At 37.5% G+C, this 25053-nt stretch overlaps 1 protein-coding gene across 2 annotated transcripts in view; it reads right to left on the reverse strand.

Annotated features, from left to right (window-relative positions):
• RNF128 (ring finger protein 128) overlaps window positions 1-25053 on the reverse strand; it is a 90348-nt gene that overhangs the window by 40438 nt on the left and 24857 nt on the right. Inside the window, exon 1 of one of the 2 annotated variants that reach the window (XM_003935887.4) lies at window positions 16576-17308. The exons of the other annotated variant lie outside the window; for it this stretch is intronic. Within the exon in view, the coding sequence (XP_003935936.2) occupies window positions 16576-17059 (484 nt within the window). The 5' untranslated portion in view covers window positions 17060-17308. Of the gene's footprint in view, window positions 1-16575; window positions 17309-25053 lie in introns of those variants that run through there. 2 annotated transcript variants of the gene reach the window in all.

Raw genomic sequence — 25053 nt, forward strand, 5'->3', positions numbered from 1 at the left:
AAATTAGCTGGGCATGGTTGCATGTGCCTGTAATCCCAGCTACTCAGGAGGCTGAGGCAGGAGAATCGCTTGAACTCGGGAGGTGGAGGTAGCAGTGAGCTGAGATTACACCACTTTACTCCAGCCTGGATGACAGAGTGAGACTCCATTTCAAATATATAAATACACATGAATATATATTCACTTATTTAAAATAAAAATAAGTTCATGTTAAAATAACCTAATTGTATTAAAATAACTATATTTCCCATAAAAAGTAATAAGAAAGAGTGGCATTGTTTTTCATTTGTGCCAACCTCTAATGGCAGACTTAATAGAAGATAGCTGAATCTTCATAGCTGCTTCTGCATTAGACCTAAAGTGATATGTCATTTTGTTAAAGCCCAAGAAGGAAATCTATATTCAGATATGTAATTGGAAAATTGAAGGATGTCCTAATAGCATTTTCAGATAACTGTAGATATTCTCCTATGATACTACACCTGAACTCAACAAATAGTAGTTTCTTAAATAGTATGTGAAGGAAAAATTTGAAACAATATCAATAAATTCTTTCTCCTTGGTTAAATGAAAATCTATTGGTCTGTCTCACACGTTGAATGGATCTTTTATTCATGTTTGGTTTTGCACTATCATGCATTGGTCATTTGGAAAATATTGGCTCACTGTGTTACGTAGATCCCAGTTATGTAGACTCAGTTATGAAGATTCACTGAGTTTTGCCCTTATATTGTGACTAATTTCAAGATTAAACAATAAGAAAAAAGGTCAGTTGTTAATATTGCCATTGATCTCATTAGAAAAATCTAAAGATTGGGAAGTTATGCTTACTCAGTGGATAAAAGTATTTTGAAATTCTGATTTTTCCTTAAAAGCTTAAATCTTATCATTGGCAACAGTTTTCCTGAAATGACAGGCTCACCTAGTTAACTTGTGAGAAAATATCTTCCAAATAGACTTAAGTCTGAAAAACTGTTGGTTGTCAGTATATCTTCAAGCTAAAGAGTTGTTTGAAGTGGCTAGTTCAGCACATGACTCAGTCATACAAGTGCTTTTCCTTCAACCATCATACTTTGGTATGCTGCAGATGGACTTTATGCCTACTTCCCATTTCATGACACAGAAATACATACACAACTATATATACATATACACATGTGCATATACATACATATATATATACACACTATCTCTCTCTCTCTCTCTCTTTCTCTCTTTCTCTCTGTCTATCTATCTATCTATCTATCTATCTATCTATCTATCTATCTATCTAGTGCAGGGTAGAGATTAATCAATTCTTTTTGATTCATCAAGGGCATTCTTAAGTGAAATTAGCATTTTCTGTTTCCTGAAGTGCATGGAGGTAGAGAATACAATTAATACACTTTGGTGCCACAGTCTTAACTTAGGTTAAGGTGCCAGCAGTTTTACCCACCATTGCTTTTATATCATCCATGTAAATATTAACACAGTAAATAAAGCAAATAATGTGTAAGTATTATTATTAAAATAGTTTTGATCTCATGGACCCCTGAAAGAATCTCAGAGACTAGCAGTCCACAGATCATAATTTCAGAACCATTGTGCTAGATCGATGATCCTCAAATGTTAATATGTAGGAGAATTACCCAGGAAACTTGTTAAAACACTGAGCTCTCTGGGCCCCATTCCTTCATTCAGATGTCTGGGGTGGGGCTTGGGAATCTGCAGGTTTAACAAGTTCTGTAGGTTATTCTGCTGCATGTGGTCTGTGGACCATACATTGAGAAATACTGGACTGGAGTTTGTTTGTAGCTTTATCAACATTAGGGTCAAAGAGCTTCAAGATAGCAGAACAGTCCATTTGTCCAGATCAATGCCAATCCTTTACTATGCAGAGAAAAACTCTGTCAATAGAATTATTTTGTTTTTATCAGTATGTAATGTACTTCATAAAGAGAAGTTTAAAGATTTGCTGTATCAGAAATAGTCCCATTCCTTTCCTGTTGTAATATCTCCATTGTCAACATTATCTTTCACTTAAACCACCATTAACAACCTCTTAACTGGTCTTCAAGCCACCAGTCTTAGATTTCCAATTCATTCTCCTCATGGCTACTAATGAAATGTTTCTAAAAGGAAATTATATTATTCTTTTTCAAAAGGCCCTGAAAAAGATCCATTTCAAGATTCTGACCTGACTGCATTAGATGTCATGCTTTTACATTATCTACTAAGAGTTTCTTTGAAGTTATGTTGTTTATTTGTCCTTCACAAACTATGAACTTCTTCATGTTGGGAACTGGGTCTTTCATCAATTTATCTATAGCATCTGGCAGAGTGCCTAGCACATAACACATGTCACATAAATTTCTGATGAATGAAATTTTAAGTATACTGTATTTAGTGATAATTTGAATTTTGATTTAATCTGAAAACAAATTCATCTTTTGAAAATAACTGTGGTTAACATTCTAAGGTGTGCCTCCTCTCTCTATAGAAAGATGGCATACCCAGACAAGACACGACTGCCTACAGCAAAGACATATCACATATACAAATAAAAAATTCAATACTAATTCTACCCTATAGACCTTGCTTTTAGTGCAATGCTTACTGCCACAGGGCTGATTCTGTTGAAATTACCATACTTCCAGAGCTGCACTAATAGTAACAAATAATCCCTTTCCAACATGGGGCTCGGGTACACCTCAGTTTCAAACTTCTATCCAGATGCTAGTACAGATGCCATTTTAGCCCAAAGCTCAAGTTAAAACATAGTTATCCTGGTTCACTAAGAGGACACTTATGAGAAAGTTCAGAGGTCATAAAAGAGAAGCATTGAGGTATCTAGAACAGGTTGAGTCTCTATAAAACCTTAAATTTGTGCTGATACTGAGAAAAAAAATAAGATATGCTATTGCAAGGCCATGCAGAATTTATAATATATATGTTATTATATTAGCATATATGGTATTCTGTAATAATATTAAAATTGTTATGCTAATGTTTTCTATTGTCATTATTTTTGTTTTGGGATGGTAAGGTTTCTAGAAACCAAATTCAACACTTGCAGTTGCTATTTATTTATGTTTTCTGGAGGAATGCTAGACAGTAAACCCTATAGCATCAACATTTTCAATCCCTTAGGGTTATAAAGTATGAAATATACAGAGCAGTTCAGAATCTAATAGAACGATTTGATGAGAAAAGATGAAACAACTATGACTAACAAGATATATATAAGTGGTTAAAATTTTTGAGATTATTTGTCGAGCAGTTTAAAAAATGAGTGAACAGATAGGAGACTTTGAGGTTTTAGGGAAAGAAAACTTATACAAATGAGCATTAGCAATTATGGTGATCCTTTTGTCTTTCTATTTGTCGGTTCTGGCCACGTGTGGTTGCTCATGTCCACAATCCTAGCACTTTGGGAAGTCAAGACGGGATGATTGCTTGAGCCCAGGAGTCCAAGGTTGCAGTGAGCGATGATTGCACCACTGCACTCCAGCCTGGATGACAGGACAAGACCCTGTCTCTAAAAATAAAAAGTAAAAAAATATTTGTCTGTTGTATTTTCCTATAACGTGAGGCCTTGTAAAGAAGAATTCCACTGTTTATTTAAGGGCAAATATATGGGCACAGACCTAGGCTATAGCCTAAACTTACAATGAAGCTAGGATATGACCTTCATCACTTTATCCTGAACCTTTCAGACCAGGTGGAACCAGTACAATGCATAAAGGTACGTGTACTCTGTACCTTAAATGTTGCCAAACTCTAGTCAGTGCAATTTTTGTGTAGATCTGAAAGCCCTACATAAATTGACATTTAAGTGCCAGACTGAATTATTAGTAGGAAAAAAAAGAAATCATTGTCGTTTTGGCATGCTGCCTGCTCACTCCCCTTCTACTACAACACTCGGTACATTGTTAGTCATAAAGGGGCATTCAAAGTTTTATTGAAACTGGAACTGCCTCTTATATGCATTCTCTTCAGGTAGGGCCTTTGGGTTGGAAATTGCATTTATTACTAAAGTTAGGACAAGTATTATGTTGACAGATTTGGTATTCATTTTGACCTGACCACAAAATCCAAGGGTGCAAGAGTTCCAGTAGTCCAATTAGTTATTATTCCATTAATATCCAAATTAGAAAAGAGGAGAATTTGGTATGCCTCTGCATGACTTTTTGGTATCCTATAATTACCAAAAATTTTATAAAAAAGAACATTCTAGTACTTGTGTATATGAACTTTTCTCCCGAATGATGTATTACAAAAGCTAGCTTCTGCACTAAGGCACACACACCAATTATAAAACCAAGCATAAACCTGTCTCACTTATGCCTTTATCTTTTTACAATAAATTGTTTCTGAAAGTCGGTAAAGAGAATAAACCTAGCATGTAGAACTGTACTTTAAAGCCACATATACTTGATATAAAAGCTACCGTATTATTGCAAAAAAGAATATTTGGCATTACAGTTAAATATATTCCATTCCTATCATACTGAGCTTAACTTTATTCATTAGTCTCTGACATTGACAAAACTTTGACAAAGTAAAAATATGAGGGCCTGGCATGGTGGCTCATGCCTATAATCCCAACACTTTGCGAGGCCAAGGCTGGTGGATCACTTGAAGTCAGGAGTTCAAGACCAGTCTGGCCAACATGGTGAAACCCCACCTCTGCTAAAATCCAAAAATTAGCCAGGCGTGGTAGCACACATCTGTAATCCCAGCTATCAGGAGGCAGGGGAATCACTTAAACCCAGGAGGTGAAGGTTGCAGTGAGCTGAGATAGTGCCACTGTATTCCAGCCTGGGTGATGGAGCAAGACTCTGTGCAAACAAACAAACAAACAAACAACAACAACAACAACAACAAAAAAAAACAGCAAAAAAACAGAGATAAGAAGGGAGGGAGAAATTGTCAAGTGCCTGACAATCTGTGAACCCCAAATCATATTTCAGATGTCAAGTATTTGGAAAGACAAAAAGGGGTTGACAGATAAATTCAGAAAATAATGTATTGAACGAAGTCAAACAGGGTGGTTTATTTATTTATTTATTTTTGCATATCAGAGGCTGTAAGAAGCCCTGCACTGCCAATACACGCTGCCAGTCTCCAAAGCTGGGCTATAGGTGAGGGTAAGCAGATAGTTAAGCTATCCTTCAATAAACCAGAATGTTCACTAAGCGCTTTACATATACTATTTAATTTATACTTCGCAATAACCCTATGACATAAAGACAATTATATTCCCCATTCTGTGGGAGAAGAAAATGAGTCTTAGATTAATTTGGTGAATGTCACAAAATTTTACATGATAGAGTTGTGAGTCAAACCAAATCCATTTGACACCTAAGTCCTCTCTTCTTAGCCACTGTGCCAGCAAAAGCGTTACAGCCATTTCCATTGTTAGAGCTTAATACCTTGATTTTAAGGTTTTGCTTTTGCCCAAAATGGAAATATACCAGGGAGAAGGAAGAGAGTATCACCGTTTAAGTTTCTTGATTATGTGATTTCTTCCTGCATTTTTCAGGAACTGCCCAGAAAAATTACAGTATGGATGTTAGTTTTTTTTTCTTCTTCTGCATGTGAAACAATTACATATTTCAAAATGTGGTAGTAAATAGCTATAATAACCAATGAAGAAGTATTATGTTTAGTAGTAATGAAATTGTAAGCAAAAGCTTCAAGAGAACTAGCATTTACTAAGTACCCACTACCTGCCAAACATGTCATTCATAATGCCATAGAATAAGTAGGTATTATTGTCCCCTTTTTGATGAATGAGATAAATAAAGTCTAGGTTAACAATTTGCCCAAAATGACATATTTATTAATTGGTAGAGCTGGAATTCAAATCAAGCTGTCTGACTCAGGGACACCTGCTTCCTTTGTAATATGCTGTCACCCAATTTCAAATGGAACACATTCACCTTGGTACAATAGATTGAAATAAAAACAGAGCAATCACATAGCTGGCCTTACCATCAAAGGATGATCTGTTGGCCTTTAATTACATTACTCAAAGTAAGTCAATTCTTTTGTCTTTAGTCAATTCAACCAAAAAGCATCAGCCAGAGAGGAGCAGCGAAAAGAATGGCAGTTGTGGTTTGTGCCAAGGGAGGTAATTGGTGATTTCACACCAGCCAGTTTCAGTCTTTTTTACACATCCTGCCCCTTTGCCAAAATGAACTTGTGACGGCAGAAAACAAGAATTTGACTGAAATACACCTATAAAAGTATTTTGGAGTTGCGTTCAATATAGATTGCCAATGGTTCTATGAATGAAAACCTCACTCAATATAATCACATTTTTTGTAGCTTTCATCCAAATGACTGTTGAAATCCTTGAAGATAAGAGATGTATAGTCAGCCCTCCATATCCACGAGTTCTGCATCCATGGAGTCAACTAAGCAAGGGTCAAAAATATATGGAAAAAAGTGCCTGCATTGAACACATACAGACTTTCTTTTCTTGTCATTATTCACTAAGCAACGCATTTTAAACAACTATTTACATAGCATTTACATTGTATTAGGTATTATATGTAATTTAGAAATGGTTTAAAGCATACAGGAGCAAGCGTATAGGTTATATACAAATACTATGCCATTTTACATCAGGGATTGAGCATCTGTGGATTTTAATATATGCGGGAGGTCTGGGAACCAATTCTCCATGGATACGAATGGACAGCTGTATTTGAAAATCTACTGATGGCTAAGCCACAAATCAAGTTAAGATACATTCTTAAGACTTTTAGGAACATTACAAATGCTCTTATGATAACCCAACATCTAAAATCCTCAAAGATTAAGAAAACAAAATGTAGTATTTAAGGTAAAGTACATGGAAAAGGTGAGCTAGAACTTTGGTCAACATGACAAAGAAACTTAATTAGTAGAGAAAACTCCCTAAACCAGCGTGGTTGGGAAGAATATAATAATCCATACTTGATGGGGCTATCCTTATGAACAACCACAACAGAAACACTAATGGGTTATGTTTCAAAAGTTCACTTGTAAACCAGATCTTTGGAAGTAGAGACAACATATTTTCCCATAGTAATGTTGCTAAACACTGGGATCTCAAATGAGCCCAAAGATTATTGCATATGAAAGTGCTTTGAGGACAAAAAACTGCAAAGCAAATATGTTATTATTTAATCCATATTTGTAATAAAACTTTTCAGAAAATGGTATCACTACAATATCTAAAATAAAACAAACAAAAGCACTTAAAATTTATCTGAATAGTGATACATGAAGGAAATGCATATTTAATCAGGAGAATTACGTGGTTAACAGGTGGTTTTTATAGAATTTATGGGAGTGAGTTATGGACACATGCAAAATCATTAGATTTTGAGAGTACTGTTTGCTATAAAGTTTCCTTCTACTTCAAAATAAGTGGAGTCACATAGAAGGAAGTACAACATTTTTGAAAAGGAAGAAGCTCTAAGAGGGGTGTGTATGTATGCGTAAGATTACCTAAGGTAAAATTATTCATGTTATGAAAGACGGAGGAATAAGGTAGAAAAGTATGACCAAAACCCATTCTGAGAGGAAAATACGTGGTACCAAAGCAAACTTTGAATTTCACAGTTTCTTGTATAAACCAACAACTTATAGTAGAGTTTTGTATAGCAGAATAAAATCTCAAGGGAAATGTTCATTTTAAAAACAAGTAACTTGAATGAACTTGTATGTTCTATCATTAATAAAGTATAAAATAAGAATATCATGATTCCCTTCTGCTCTTATTCTAATAAAATTTCCTCCTATTTTCTAGAATGACAAAAGCTATCACCATCAAATAAACTCAGTGTCTCATGGACGAAAATTACTAATATACTGAATTCTTCATACTGAGCTATTAGCACTAATCTTAACAGTATTGAATAGAATGGATACTGAAGGGGGCTGATGAGGGTGAGGAGGCCTCTTATGGGAAAGAAACAAAAATACAAAGAAAGGCATGGCATGTGTGTTTTTTATGCGTGCATGTGTGTGTGGAGGGGTGTGTGTGTGTGTGTTTGGGGTATTAAAAAAAAGTTAGTGATACAATGGGTAAAGAGAAGAGAAAGATTCCATACTAAAATAGGAAAAGTCAATCCTGAAAATTCTTTTAGTGGTCAAGGCACATGGCTTATAAAAATTAAAAACTTCTGCTCTTCAGAAAACAAAACAAAAAACAAAACAAAAACAAAAAAAAAAAGAAAAAAACAGTGTTAACAATAAAAGGTAACACTAACTCTCATATGGGTTAGATAGATATGTTCAAAAGGCCAAAGCAATTCTTAAATTCTCATAATAGTCTGTAAATCATTTCTAGGATCACATATACTTTGTTTCTGTTGTTCCTATAGTCACATTTGCAATGCTTTCTTTAGGATCTATCAGCGAATTTGGAGTATTTTGGGTTCTTAAAAATACTAATTTTTCTGATAAAACTAAAACATTCACAATAAGAAAATCAGAAAATACAGAACAATAATAATAAAGAGAACAAATACTTTCACCCATAATTTCACCAACAATGCTGACATTATGGTGTATTTTCTTTTTAAAAGCTAAAATGCTTTTAGTTGCAGGCAGCATTTAACTAAGTTATTTCAACATTTTGCCTGAAATGACAAGTTAACATCTAAAGAGAAACGTACATCAACTATTGAGTTCTAGGACTATCTTCTTTCAAAAAAGGTCATAATGAATACGGTTAACTCAAAATTGCTGATTTGTACTTAACTTGCTCATTCAGGTATTAAAAACAAGCAATTCATGAGTAGATTCTGGACCTAACAACCTTTATCAAGTCCAGTTTCCCATGGTCCAGCATGAATCACCGAACTTTCCTTTAGAAATAAATCAATATTGCACTAAACTATGGGTAAATTCATGCAGTAACTACATGCCACGATGCACAGGACATACACACAGCTGAAAAAGGAAATGACAGAACAGGAAAATATAACAAAGAGCCCTTGTGTTTTACTTTGCCCATAGGGCTTCAAGGTGGTGTTGTACAGTGAAATGTGGCAATTCTGAACTCGCTTTGTAACTGCGTGGAAAGGTGCATGTACTCTGTGCTTGGTAATAACTCCCTATGGTATGTAGCTGAGGATCACCAGCATAAAATAACTCCAATGAAGTGAAGAGGAGACTGTCTCTGTGGGTGACTGGGCTCCTGCCACTTGCTGCAAGAGGTCATTCCCTCAGGAAAAGAAGTTCACAATTGTGCTACATCAAAAATTCTTTATATTGGAGTGTGAGGTGCTCTTCTGGAGTTTGGTACTATTTTATTTCTCGAGCTGGGCAATGGTTACACAGGTGTACTCAATTGTGAAAAATCGCTGAGCTATAAATCAATGATTTATGTACCTTTTGGGGATGTATATTATACTTCAATAAACTTACACAAGCAAAAATTATTTATCCCCAGGAAATGCCTATGGTGCCTTATCAAATAAACTTTGGGGGAAATCCCAACAATAGTTTATAGTTAAGTAGGCATCATTATAATAGAAAAGCTACTTAAGAGCAACAGGGGAAACCAGGTGCAAACCTCAATTGTGAAAAAAACATACAAAAATAAAAGAAAAAGAAAAAAAATTACCTTTGGGAATATTGCGGGAGAAAAAGAGCTAAAGCACAAATGGTGATCAAATCCTTAGAAATATCAAAGTCACAATAGGCAATGCATATGGGTCAGACTAGACCACATTTATGGCTAGTAAGTACATTTTAATGTAAACTTCTGTGGAACATATTTTTTATTTAAATGCCCCGATTCACAACCCTCCACATCATCCTTTTTGTACTTCCTTTCTGGTAGCTAAAGAAATAGAGACTCAATCCCCAACTCTCAGTCAATAACCACAACCTTCAACTACAAGAAGGCCATCTTCTATTTCTATTAATCATGCCACTGTGTTCTGGCCTGGGAAACAAAGCAAGCCTCTGTCTCAAAAAGAACAAAATGAATAAAATGATTTTTAAAAACCCAAAAATGCTAAAACAGTTGTATCTATAGATTTATATATCTTTTTCATGTTTTCCATATTTTATTAATACATTAATATTTATGAAAATTAACTATTATAAAAGTATAATTAAAAAGTTATGCCTATGTACAGAAATCAAGATAAGAAGGAATATTAATAGTGCCATATGTGTTGTAGAATTATGGGTATTTTATTTTAGTTTTATATTTTTCCACATTTTTCAAGTTTCCTATAATAGTTTTATAATCAGAAAATTACTTAGAAAATATCTTTAGTACTCTCCTCTCTTCTGTCCATTTAAGAATATGAACATAGATTAAATGTAGCATTCAGTATGTGATAATACATATCCTCCAGGGACTGAGGGGGAAAAAGTTATTTATGTGCTTAGAAAACAATTCACTGATCAATGTATACATTCATCCCTCAGATCCATGGGGGATTGGTTTCAGGACCTCACAACAATACCAAAATCCAGAGATGCTAAAGTTCCTTATATAAAATGGTTCAATATGTGCATATAACCTGTGCACATCTTCTTGTATGCTTTAAATCATCTCTAGATTATTTATCATACTGAAGACAGTATCAATGTTGTGCAAATAGTTGTTATACTATATCATTTATGGAATAACGACAAGAAAATGAGGTCTGTGCATGTTCAGTGCAGATACTTCTTTTCCCCCAAATATTCTTGATCCTCGGTTGAATCCATAGATGTGGACATCGATACAGGGGACTGACTCTATTTACCTTTTTTAAAAAAAGGGTTTTTACTTTATGAATTTTCATATACACCAACATTTTCGATGGAAGCATTTTAATTGGAGACATAAATAGAATGCTGGTGTAAATAGTTTTTAAAAGATAAAAAAAAAATAGCACAGGAAAAGCTCAACATAAAAACTCATCTGTCATTATTTTCTTGTTACCTAGGGCATTTTGCCATTAAAAATACATAAAACCGGCCTAATCACCATAGAAGTTAGAGAGCCAGCAATCTTGAAGTATGTGTACACTCTATTCCTGTATGCTCTTCTTCCTTCTACAAGACTCCACATTGCTTTAGAGGGCAGGGACTTTACCTTAATTATTTGGTATACTCAGGCAAGAAGCATGGCACCTATCAGACAGCAGATCTTTTTTTTTTTTTAACTTTTTTTTTTTTATTGCATTTTAGGTTTTGGGGTACATGTGAAGAACATGCAAGATTGTTGCATAGGTACACACATGGCAGTGTGGTTTGCTGCCTTCCGTCCCCTCACCTGTATCTGTCATTTCTCCCCACGCTATCTCTTCCCACCTTCCCACCCCCCGTCCCTCCCCCATTTCCCCGCAACGGACCCCAGTGTGTAGTGCTCCCCTCCCTGTGTCCATGTGTTCTCATTGTTCAACACCCGCCTATGAGTGAGAATATACGGTGTTTGATTTTCTGCTCTTGTGTCAGTTTGCTGAGAATGATGGTTTCCAGGTCAGATCTTTGATAATGCTTGATGAATTCCAATCCACTAGATATTTTTCTAGTGAATCTTGTGATCCTTCTGGCATTAGAGTTCTTAGGTGTTTAAGGCAATTCAACAAGCATTTCTAGAGCATGGATAGTACAAATGTTTCTATAGGGATTACAAAGATTAACAAAATATAAAAATTGTTATAATCCAGTAGAAGGTAAAATACGTAAGCAAATAACTATCAGCAAAATGCAGAAGGTACTATAAAAGAGAAAGTGCTATTTGAACAAAACGAGATTACTGTACTTTGTTTTGGGTGTGGGCTGTGCTGGGAAGAGGAAAAGAAAGAATTAAGAAAGGCTTTAAAGTTGAGGAGGCATTTGTGTTGTATTTTGAAGGATGCATTAATTTTTGACCAGCACAGCTAAGAAAAAAGGGGTCTGTTGGTAAGAGCAGAAGCAAAGGAATTTTAGTGGAAAAGAAGAGAGAATGTTTAGGGACCAACATGAAAGAAGAGGCATATAAAGTTTTGAATGTAGTTTGGCATCAGATTACTAGGAGTTTTATATGTCATGCTGAGAAATGTAGTCTAAAATTTATAAGTAATAGCATATATGTGAGCTGTGTTCTGATGGCATGGAGGAAGAACTGCATACAAGAAAAAAAAAAAAAAAAACAAAACAACAACAACAAAAAAAAAACACAACTACTGGAAGCAAGGAGACCAATCAAGAGGCTAAGTATTTTTTCCCATGAGAAGATACAGGAACTGAAAGCAGGGTAATAAAAGCAAGGAAGGAGGAGACATATGTGAGAATGTTTGAAGTGCCAGAATCAACAGGATGTGGCAGCTATTTACTGGAAGAGGAGTACTGGGAGTCTGGGATGCAAGGGAGAAGAAGTGTCAGATGCATGAACAAAATGCCAAGAGATACCAAGGAGGTTAGATCTGAAAATGGCTTTGGGAATGGTATTTTACATTGGTTAATCTTCACTGGCCAATTTCTTTTGAACTCCTCTACTAAAAAACAGTTTATTTTAGAAGTCAACATCCTAGAAAAAAATAGAATAAAACTTAAATATTAAAGGGTTGAGAAGAGATTGGGTGGTGATTAAGTAGTACAATATACTATTCCAAAGTCCTCTGTGAACAGAAGAAGACTGGCAGCAGGAGAGAGAAGCAGTTACTTCAGAAAAGTAGAATAAATATAGGAGGACTAAAATATCTTTTTCTTGTAAAAATTCAGTCTATCCTCCATACCTAAAGGGATCAAATTAGAATTTCAGGTAATGTGGACTTTGAAGTACTCTAGACTGTTCATTTCCAATTATGTTCTACAAACACTGGATTAAACTTTAATTTTCTAAAACATATTTAACTATCTTAACTGTGATTAAAATATAATAGTAGCTTCCTATATGTCAGACACTGTGCTAAACAACACTTTAGCTGCATTGTCTCATTTAATCCCAGTAACCTTAGGAGGCAAGTTTATTATTATGCCTACCTTACAGAGGAGAAAACTGAGACTTAGAAAACTAAAATAACTGGCCTAAGATTTAAACAATAATAAGTGGCAGAGCTCAACCTCTTAACGAATCTGTTCCGCTGTCTTTCAACAATGTACACAAGCAGCTGTGTTATATATCAAGCTGTATCTCATTGGAGATCTCCAAATCATTAACTTAAACTGCTTAGTTCGTTCACTTTTTACTGCCCTCAGGAATAATGTTTCTTCTGCCATCCCTTTGCGTATGTTTCAAGTTCTTGTAAACGTTTCATGAATTATGAAGGTTGTAGCTCTGCACGGGTTTTTCAATAAATTCATGCCTACAATGTTGTCTCAAGGAAAATTGTACAAGCAAGTATACACACCTCTTCAACCTGTGGGTTGTGCTCAATTAGACAGCAGGCAAGGCTCAGGCCCATCTGTCTGGTCAAAGCAGAACACTTTGTTGCGCAATAGTGAGAACGTGCTTAATGTGTCTCATTGTGACAATCTTATATTTTAGATAGTTTTAATGGTTACTTTATGATTTGGCCGCTTCTTATCTGATTTTCATTTTTAAGATAAGAAATGTGAATAGTAATTAAACTTTGTAAGAAAATTTTTCTCCTAATTTCCTTTAAGGTTTCTGCATTGATCTGACTGAAATATATCCAGAAACTGCATGGCAAACTGCTAATGAGCATCTGTCATTTGCAATTATTTATCTGTGTGAATCAGAATTTTCTGAATACTCTGCAAACAAAATAAATTACAGAAATAATCTGCATGAGTTGATGCTAGGCTACAATTACCTTTTGTAAAATTTTGGTATACATAAAAGTCGAATTTTCCTAATTGATTGCTGTCATATAGTGGGGTTTCTTTTGCGTAAACAAAAATTTTAAAGCAACTGTTCTAAATCAGATAGGTGAGAGTATAGACACTTAGCACAAACTCTAACAAAGGGCAAACAATTCAAGTGCAGGCCCTTATGAGAGTAAGAGAAGAGAGATTATGTAAACACAGGAGATACAGAAGACTTTTCCACATTTGATGGCTCCTTTGTAATTTGTGGCAATATAACGAATTAATCCATACTTAAATCTCAGTCCTCTCTGCCACTATGACCCAAGATAAGTTTTCGACCAGAGATTAAAAGGAAACTCTAGGCTTACTATGAGGAATGAGTAAAGCAAACAATATAACACTTTGCAAACAAATATTCAAAACCACATGTCGATAAAATGCATAGCGATTTTCCCCCTACATTGAAAAATAGTTTTTCCAGGAGTTTGAGGAGAACTCTGATTCCTTACCTCAAGTAATTTGCTAGTTTTGGCTAACTAGCTTGATGGCAAACTTGCTATAGCCGTTATCTCAGATAATATTGTTTTTAAAATATCAAAATGCTTTTCTGAATGTAGTATAATTTAGTAATCAATATTTAGGCCTTTATACCTATATGGTGTCCTGAAAGACAACAGCCATAATGAGATTCCCAGTATATTCATGCCTTCAAATCAACAGCTGCACAATCATACATTTGTACATTAATTTTTTCCATCCTGTTAGCATTAACCTATTATAACATTCAGTGACTATTATCAGCTGGGTAGTATACATATATTATCCTTAATAATCACAGCAACGTAAATATTATCTCCATCTTACATATGGGGAATCAGAGACTCAGTAAAGTTAAATAATCCAACCAAGGACACAAAGCTATTGTGTGGTAAATCCAGAATTTTATTCCTAATCTTGACTAAAATGCCTGTGTTTCTCTTAGTATACCATATTGCCTCTCAATAAAGTTTAAGTAATATGTATGCAGAATGCCTGGCACATAGTGGGAACTCAGCAAAAGTTAATTTTATTGTCTTCTAAAACTATCAGATAAATACCCTTAACAGAAGTAAAAGGAAAATGGTCTAAGTAGAACTTTCTAATTAAATACTCTTCAATTACAAATCATTAAGTCAAATGAATCTCATTAGAAGACAAAGTCAACCCTTGCTATTAGACTGTCAACTGAAATATAAAGACTATAAACTTTATTAAGTCTTTAGTCATGAGTTTTAGTAGCTTCAAAAAACTACTGATTCATTCTAATCAATGAATTATCGGCCAAGAGATATACAGTTTCTTCTTTAATCAATATAAAATCTAAAAATCATAGCATTTTAGATCTGAAAGGGATCTTAGAGTTCATCCAGTTTTGTTTTGTTTTGGTACACGGTGCTAACTTGGCCTCCACCGCGTATACAACAATTTGACATGTGAGTAACTTGTACAAGGTTACAAAGTTGGTAGAGGCAAAGAAGGAGCTAAAAGAACTCAAATCTTCTGAGTTCCAATTCAGTGCTCTTTCCATTAGGCCACCCAGCCACTCAATACAAGTGGTCTCTAGGCAGGGTCAGTCATAAGATTTTAAGAAAAACAGAAAACCTCCAGCAGTCAAATAAGGAGCTTCATCTTTTCCAGTGACTCCTAGAAGGCTAATGCTATCAGCTAACCCTTACTGAGATTGGATGGTTTGCTTTACTGTGCTAAAACTCTTTAAGGCATTATTTCATCCTGAAGGCAAACTCGTGGAGAAGTTTTCTTATTATTCATTCTCATTTGACTGATGAGAGAATCTGTACTCTAAGACTTCAAATAAGTTGCCCAAGGTCACAGGACTAGGAAGCAACAGATTAGGAATTTGAACCAAGCTCTTATTTGAGGCCCAGCTTTTAAAAACTATGATACACTGCTATTACACGTGTCTCTTCCTTTTTTCTCCATCTTTCCCCCTTTGTCCTTTAGGGTCTAGGATAACTATGTACACAAGGCATGGGGACGTAATCACAAATAGGGAGGTTTATGGAAAGATAACCGAAGGAGGAAAAATAGTATCCCCACACCAGCTCCATGAATTTAAGAACTACCTGGACTATTTTTCCTCCAGAGTCTAGGCCTTGGCTATCCTCATACAGAAACCTCTTTTTCAAGAACATTAGTCACCTGTTTTGCAACTCAATAACCTAAATCAGATTTTTCAGAAGCAAACAAAAGCATTGCTATCACCAGTCATTTGGGACTTGAGACCACTGGGCTGAGAAGAACTGAAGAACCAAGCAAAGTTTCCACCAAAATTGCAATGAGGTTAAGAGGGCACAGTAACACAATCTAGTATTTGATACCCAGGAAACATGGAGAGAAAAACAGGGAGAGGAGGAGGAAAATCTGCTGTCAGTCCGAGGTTGCTAAACAGCAGAGTGAGGAAGAGATTTCTAGGTGATCTTCTCCTCGGTTATTTAAGAGCCCGTGCCCACCAACACCTAATTCAAGGCTAGACACCCTTGTGAAACACCAGCAAAAGGGAACGCAAAGAGCCTAAACAGTCCTTGATTTGCCAGCCTCTGCACCCGGTTTGTCTTACCCTTTTCCACCAGAGAGGCAAATGAGGGATTTTTTTTCCGCCCAACCCCCACGCCTGATGAATCTTGGGGAGAACCCTGCCCCTCTCTGTGGGGACAGAAAGACCACCCACTTTCCTTGGGAGCAAGGGGACAGGACGAGGCGGGCAATGAGGAAAATAAGAAAAACTGGCCGTGGCAGAGGTCTGGAGGGGTGCAATCTAGTAGCTGCACTCACCGGGGTGAGACATGGGGATGACCTCATTGCGGGTCCCCGGGAAGTTAAAGATGACGGCTCCAGACGCCCCTCTCTCATAAGCCAGATGGATCTTGTCTGCGAAGGTGCAGCCCCCGCCGCGTTGGATGAGGGCCAACCAAGAGACTTGCACGGTGCTTCCCCAAACCGTGGGCACCGTGAAATTCGTGTGCGGGTTACAGGCGTTGAGCGCCCCGGGCCCGTCGGGCGGTACCAGGACCCCAGCCACAGGCTCCAGCGGCGAGTCCTGGCCGTACACGCCCTCCTCACTCAGCTCCCACACCGTACGGTTCACTCCGGTGTGCGGAACCCGCCAGGACACGTTGAGGTACGCGGTCCACACTGCTTCGGCCCCCCGGGAGCCGGGGGCCTGCGGACTTAGGGCCAGCAGGAAGCACCATGCCAGCAATCGGGAAGAGCCACAGCCAACGCGGCAGGAGACCCTGGCCCCAGGCGGTGGCCCCATGGCACGCGCGCTCCGCAGCTCACTAGTGCCCCTGGCACTCGCCCTCCTAGCGCTTGGCAGGACCCTGGCCTTGAGCAGGTATACGCCAGGTAGGGAAGGAACGGAGTGAGACTGTCAGCTGCGAGCTAGGTCGGAGCCAGGAGGCACGTAGCGTCAGCAGACAGGTTGCCGCAGACGCAGATCCTCCGAGCTTCAGCTCTCTCCGCTACCGCTGCGGCCGCGTCGGGCTCTGGGGCTTTAGCATGAAGCTCCGCCCAGCCGACTAGGGGGTAGAGGTGGCTGAGAGGGAGGAAAGGACACTGCGGGATCCGCCTCTTAAAAGGGTAACAGGATGGAACGATGTTAGAATAGGATGTGAGGTTGTGTAGCCAGGTGTGTCACGTAGTTTTATAAAAAACAGACAGGCGAGGTATGATAAAGTCCGCAAATATAATGCTTTCTGGTAGGATTCGAGTCGGGTTTGAATTGTAAGAATACATTTTCCCCCTCCTAACATTTGCCTAAAGGACGTTTCGGGCTTACAGTGCCAGAATGTGAAAGTACAGTACTTCTAAAAAGCGCAGATCCAAAGGGTCTAAGTTGTAGTCAAGGGAATTTGGGTAGAATCAGGCTATTTACAGATTCTCTGGGGGTGGGGGGCAGGGGAGAATGGTGGAGGGAAGGGCAGGAGAAGCGCATTGCTACCCTTACCTACTGAATTTATATGGCACCTTTCTCTTTCCCTGATCCTAAGAAGCCTCATACATGTGTATTCCCTTAACCGTTACCCCAGGTTTATTGTACTGCATCAGATGCCCCTTCTAAAAGTAATCTTGCTCCTCACAAAAGAATAACTGTTTTCACGCACCTCAGAACCAATCCTTTTTTTTTCTGTATTTTCCACAAACCTGACTTACCCAAGCAAATATTCCTGTGCTATTCATTACCTTAACTACATTATCTTTCTCCATTTCCCACTAACTGAAAGGAGCCTGACTCGCCTAGATGATTCACTCATGGCACTATTACATTATGATTTATCCTTGCTTAAGTATACAATTTTTGTCTGCCCTGTCAACTATTACATTTATTAGGTGGTTAACAAATGAGTCTTGAATTAAACTGAATTAATACACCTGGTGTCTGATAGTTATGAATAACTTTTGACCTCGGGGAACTTCTTTGTAGCTCAGTTTCCTCATCATCTGTAAAAGGGGGATAATTAATAATAGCACCTACCTTACAGAGTGTTCATATGATTAAATGAGTAAATACATGTAAAGCACTTAGAACAATGCTTAGCAATATATAAAAATTACATGTTAAATATTAAGATTATTAAACAGGCTCAGGGACACAATTCTAAAATAATCTTAAAGTTGTTAATTTGAGGTATTATCAGAGAAAATGATGTTCAAGATGTTCAGTCTTAGCCACTTTTTCAGTTCAAAGAAATATAATCTACTTTATGCAGCTCAACGTTTGTTAAATTGCTGATCAGTTACTCCCCTCAATCCCTGGCCCAGCATTTACTTAATCAACATTATTTCCTAAGACTAAGCATGGAGCAATTCTGTACTTGATACTCTTATAGCTTGAGAGAAACCTAAAGGAAAATTAGCGTCGTATATGAAATAACACCTAGAACATAAATAAATGGACAATTTTGTGAAACATATACTCTAGGTGTTAAAAGGAACTTTAGAGGTCAAGGTGGGCATATGGGACCAATAGCATGGTACCCCCCCAAATACTGATGATAATCTCCGAGATAAAAGTTACCTAGGTGAAAAAATGAGTAGGACCAACCACCTGTAAGAAATGGTACAAGTCCAGAAATTGTCTGATTTTGCTGGTAAAGAACATTGAAAATCCAATCAGTATTACTTGAATGACAGCCAACTATATTGTACTTTGAAGAAATAATGTGTTCAAAAGAAAGGAGGTATTTTACATCTACAAAAATGAAGTTCAGAGAGAGACATTTATTAATGTTTATCCATTCATTATTTTCTTAAATATTTGTTGTACATCTGCCATAAGCCATGGGCTGAGCATTGTACAAAATCAAATAAGACATCAAGTTTCCTATCAAGAACCTCATAAATTAGCTTTGATGAGAAGGACAAGTAAAATGATAAGTGCAGTAGAGAGTGATATATGTATACAGTGTAAGCACTATGATAGAGATATGAAAGGGCAGTAGTGGATAATAGAGAAATACCTAACCCAGACTGAGAAGTAAGGAAAACCTTCCCAGAGGAGGTTATATCTGGGCTGAGTTTGAGGGGGTTGATTTTTCTAGGCAGAAAACAACACAAGTAAAGGCATTGAAATATGAAACAGAAAATGTTAGGAAGCTACAATTACTACAGGCCCAGTAAATGCAAAATGGTTGGAAACTAAAGTAACAGAGGGAGGGTAGTAACAAATCAGGTTGGAGAGGCACATCGGGGTCGGTTCTTGAGAGTCCTTTGGGTAAAGCTAGGGAGTTAAGACTTTATTCAAAAACCAGGAGTAACATAATCAGGGTTTAAGCAGAGAGTAATAGAATCAGATCTGAAGTTTAGAGATCATTATGCCTTCTCTGTGAAAAATAGATTGGAGGTTCTAAGAATAGCATTGGGAGCCCATATAAAAGTGGTTGTCAGTGCTATAGGTCAGAGATGAAGGTGGCTTGGATAGACAGGAGTGGACATGAAGAAAAGTGAGCAGAATGGGAATGTTCTTTGAAGGTAGAATCAACAGGACTTGGTTTGGGGATGAAAGAGAAAGAGGAGGTAGAAATGGCTCTGAGGTTTTTGACTTGGAAGACTAGATGACACTCAATCAGGGAATACAGGAGGAGAGTTTTAAATGTATAGAATGGGTAGAAGGATGAGATGAGTTCACTTTAGATATGTTGATTTTGAGGTGCCTATGATGTAACCAGGTAGAACTGTATGCTAAGCAGTTGAGTTTCTGATTACTGAACACCTATTAAGTGCAAAGCATGGGAGGGGTGTAGAGAGACAAAAGAAACAGTCCCTGCCTTCAATGAGCTCACGGTCTAGTGAGACAGTCAGAGAGATAAACTATCAATAACAGTACAGTGTAATACATGTTATGACTAAGAAAAGTATAAGGCGCTAGAGCAACATGGGTGTGGCTGAGTCTTAAAGAACACATGGAGTGATCCAAGAAAAGAGAGTAAGGATTTTCAGGCACAAGCAAGAGTATATTAGAGTATATTATATGAGAACTCCAAAGAACATTCGGGGAACTACCATTCAGTAGTTCAGTATGGTTGGGATGCAAGGTTGCAAAGGAGGAGCCAAGGGAAGTGAAGATAGTCAAATAAGTTGTGCCAGAACACGAAGAGTTTAGAAAATTACATTAAAGAGTATGGACTCCATATGCATGCACCTGTATATACACATGCATAAGGCAAATATGACAAAATGTTACCAAGTGATAAATCTAGATGGTGGGCATATGGGTGCTCATTGTACTTTTTTTTTCTTCAACTTTTCTGTATACAGTATTTTAAATTTTTTGTAATAATGAGTTTAAACTTGTGACTTTATATTGAAGTCAATGGAGCAAATGAAAGATATGATCAGATTTGAACTTGAAGAGATCATATGGGTTGTATGAAAACAAAACTAGTGAAAGAGAGACTAGTGAGGAGGCCAATATCTCCAGAACTAGTCTGATGCCTCCATTGTGGAATGGAGGCAACAGACTACCATAGCTTGATGATGTGAGTCATTAAAATCATCCTATGAACTCCCCTTGCTCTGAGTTCATCCTCACCAAGCAACCCTACTTATTATCAGTTAGCTCCTCATGTAAATATGCCTACAAGGAGATAATGCACTGATTAGCAAACACTAGTATCTGGTCCACTTGGAAGTTATACTTCTCATTATAAATTAATCAACTGGCATTCTGGCTTATATATTGGTCTCCTGTGAATTTGGTTAAGTGTGATTCTGTCCCCAGGAGTCCAGTCTCTGGTTATACTACCAATCAAATTTCAAGGCTTGCAAAGCTAAGAACCAGATTTCGTAGATCATGACTGCAACAAAGTCCTTCCACTCCATGGAGACTTGCCTGGGTAACCCACTGGCTTTCCCCAACCATATTCCTCTATCTCACTATGAGTTATTTTCTAATTACAACAGAGCCTTGCTACCAATGCTGAGGTCTGTTGATCAGGAGCATCAGCATCATCAGCGAGCTGGTTAGAAATGCAGACTCACAGGTTCCACTCAGACCAATGGAGTCGGAACCTGCCTTTTAACGTGATCCCCGGGGGATCTGCATTTACATATATTTGAGGAGCCCTAGGGTAGACTAGTGTATTCCTGACAGGTAGCTAGCATCCAGCATCTGCTTGAACACTTCCAGTGTCAGAGCTCACTACTTCACAAAACATCCTATCCTGAGTGAGACTACACTTTTCTTGTTGGAAAGTTCACCTAAGTATAGTTTGACCCTGTTTCAGTCCTTCTTTTTCTTTCCACTCTCCTCTTCCAAACCCAGGCCCCCAGAATCACCACTATTCTCTGGCCATATCACTACTCCACCAGGACCTTTGCTCTGATCAAACCCCTGTACCAGACTTCACCTTATATGTGATAAACCAAATTTACTAGTCCCAAATATATTCCCTTGTAGTCCTACTCTCTGTAAGACTAATAACACCTACTGTTCATTTGAGTATTTACTATATGTTTTACATGCATTATCTCATTTGATCCCACAAGTATCTGTTACTAACCTCATTTTTACGGAAGAGAAAACTGGCCCAGAGAGAATTACAGCAAGCTGCCAAAACACATACAGCTAGGAACAGAAGGATTCCAATGCAGTTCTGCCTCTAAGTATTAATGGCTGATAATAACAACTATTTTCACTCTGGAGAGTGCCATTCACATTTGAATGTTGCATTATACAAAAAAGAGAAAGTTCAAATGAAATATCTCATGTATGCATTTCAGGCACTGTGACCATTGAGGGAGACATATTTGGGCCAGGAGCCTTTTTGAATTCTTTAAATCCTACCACAAAAGCCTACCCTGCCAAATATTTGTATCAGCAATACCAAACTGAAAGCTGCCCTGAGCAGTTCACTATATAACGATGAAATGATAAGCAGAGCAGCATCCTGCAGGAGCAACAGTAGGGAACCGTGGTGGCAGATTTAGTTTCCCATCACATAGTCTCTACAGAGGTATAGAGATGGACGGTAGCTTTCCGCCTTTAATATGTTTGCAAGAAATGAGACATCACATCTGGCTTCTTACCATGAAATAAATGGCAAAGCACAACTTGGGAGAAAAAATATCCTGGCATCTAGGTGATGGTGGATACACAGCTCAATAATAGGTATAGAGAATGTGTAGACAAGGGATGCCGATAAATTTCCATTCCAGGCAGCTGCTCTATGGATAGCAAGAAGAAAATGGTGGGTGTGTGGAGAGAAGCAGCAGCCAACAAAAGAAAACGAAAAACCAAAGCATGATGCCAATAGCATACTTCCAAATAACAGAACTTCGCTTGCAAATGCAGGTTAAACCTCAGTCAGCTCAAGTTAGTGTACAGCAATTAGAAAACAGGGTTTTTTTTTTTTTTTTTTTTTTTTAAGCAAAGCTTTCATGCACCCAAAGAAAGGACAGAATTACAGAGAGGGGGCTTTACAAGCAGTAGATATGCTATATCTAAAATTAAGAACAATCTTTTCATATCCATAACTTTAATTAAACTACCATTGAGAGCCTACTATGAGCCAGGCACTTTCCATATACTAATGATATCATTTGATTTTCACAACAGATAATAATATCCTATTATAATTCACATTTTTTTCAGATGAGGAAAATGAGACTCAGAAAAATGAAGAATCTTGATGAAGGTCACATGGTTGGTAAGTGGTGGAGTTGGAATTCACAGAGGGTTATGTATGACTCCAAATTCCATGCTGTTTCATTCTGCTGTACTACCTCTACACATACATAGGGAGGACATTATTACAAGGTGGGAAAATGGGCGTTCATTCTTCAGCCGCACATTTTAGCATACTAAGAACCCTCCTCACCGGAATCCTGCTGAGCAGCCCCAGAAATCTTATATAACAGAGATTCTGAGGCTGAGTGTGGTGGCTCATGCCTGTAATCCCAGCACTTTGAGAAGCTGAGGCAGGAGAGTTGCTTGAGCCCAGGAGTTTGAAACAAGCCTGAGCAACATAGCGAGACCCTGTCTCTACAAAATATATATATATATATATATATATATATATATATATATATATATATATATATGTCTAAATGAGAAAGTAATTGTGTTGGTGGAGGACATTGCAGAAAACTTGAGCTAAATTGTATGCACTTGATTGCTATTGGGATATCAAACTAGATATCTTGAGTTTAGGGAGGTGACTGAGAGAATCACAGATTGTTGAGAAGGAGAGGGATAAAGAGTGGGGAAGGGCCCAAGGCCTGGGGGCAAATTGAGCAAGGGAGGTGCTGAAAGAAGCTATGGGGATGAGTGGTCTTTACTCCCCACTGTGGTATTGGGCAAATCTACTTGGGAAACTCATCTTGTCTCATGCAGTCTCCTATCTTTCTTTTTCAGGTTTCCAATAAAGTGCAGATTCTGGAAAAAATGACACCTGTGACCACAAGAGAATTTCTGTATATCTTATTAAAGAAAGAAAAACAATTACTTGGGGGAAAGTGGGAGAGGAAAATGTTTTCATGAACTGTGCCCTACAAATATGACCATGTATTTGAGGTTCATTTCCAATCCATTCATCAGATCCATTATGATACTCAGTAGAAAAGATCCACAGAATCCCCCCATTCTTGTCTCTGTTCTTATTTTTGACTCTGCTGTTGACTGGTTATGTGACATTGAGGAAGTCTGTTTCTTCTTTCTCAAGTAAAATAGCGATACTACTAATAAAAAAATTGAACTGATATATTTTGAACCACTTAATATTCCATTAGATGAAAGCCTAACAAATCAGATAGTATATCTAAAATAAATATCTATGATCTTGCCATTGCCTAGGACAAATGAGAGAAGAGCCTTTTAATCCATGCCTGTAGTGGACCTGACAGGCAGGCATGGATAAAAATCAGTTTAATAAATTAGGGAGAAATTGAGTTCTTTAAAAAAAAAAAAAGATTGGGAAAAGATATTTAATGCAAATGGAAACCAAAAAAGAGCAGCAGGAGCTATACTTATATCAGATAAAAAAGGCTTTTAATCAAGAATGATAAAAAAGACAAAGAAGGCCACTACATAATAATGAAGGGGTCAGCACAGCAAGAGGATATAATAATCCCAAATATGTATGCATCCAACACTGAGCACACAAATATATAAAACAAATATTAATAAACCTAAAAGGAGAGATTGACTGTAATAGAGTAATAGTAGGGGAATTTGACATCCCACTTCCGCAATGGACAGATTGTCCAGACAGAAAATCAACAGCAACAACAACAACAACAAAAAAACAGAGTTAAATTGTGCTGTTGACCAAGTGGACCCAACTGCAGACATTTACAAAACATTCTGTCCAACAGCTGCAGAGTACATCTATTTCTCAAAAGCTCATAGAACATTCTTTAGGATAAACCATATGGTATGTCACAAAACAAGTCTTAACAATTTTTTTTTCTTCAAAAAACACAGAACAGTCATAAAAAAGGATGAGATCATGTCCTTTGCAGGGACAGGGTTGGAGCTGGAAGCCACCATCCCCAGCAAACTAACACAGAAATAGAAAACCAAACACCACATGCTCCCACTTGTAAGTGTTAGCTGAACAATGAGAATACAGGGACACAAGGAGGGGAACAACACACACCGGGGCCTGCTGGAGGGGCGGGGGAAGGGAGAGCATCAGAATAAATAGCCAGTGCATGTTAGGGAGAAATTACGTTCTTAAAAATGCCCATGGCCAGGCACAGTGGCTCACGTCTGTAATCTCAGCACTTTGGGAGGCCAAGGCGGCTGGATCA

This window comes from Saimiri boliviensis, chromosome X (genome assembly GCF_048565385.1).
Source record: "Saimiri boliviensis isolate mSaiBol1 chromosome X, mSaiBol1.pri, whole genome shotgun sequence".
NCBI classification, from domain to species: Eukaryota; Metazoa; Chordata; class Mammalia; order Primates; family Cebidae; genus Saimiri; species Saimiri boliviensis.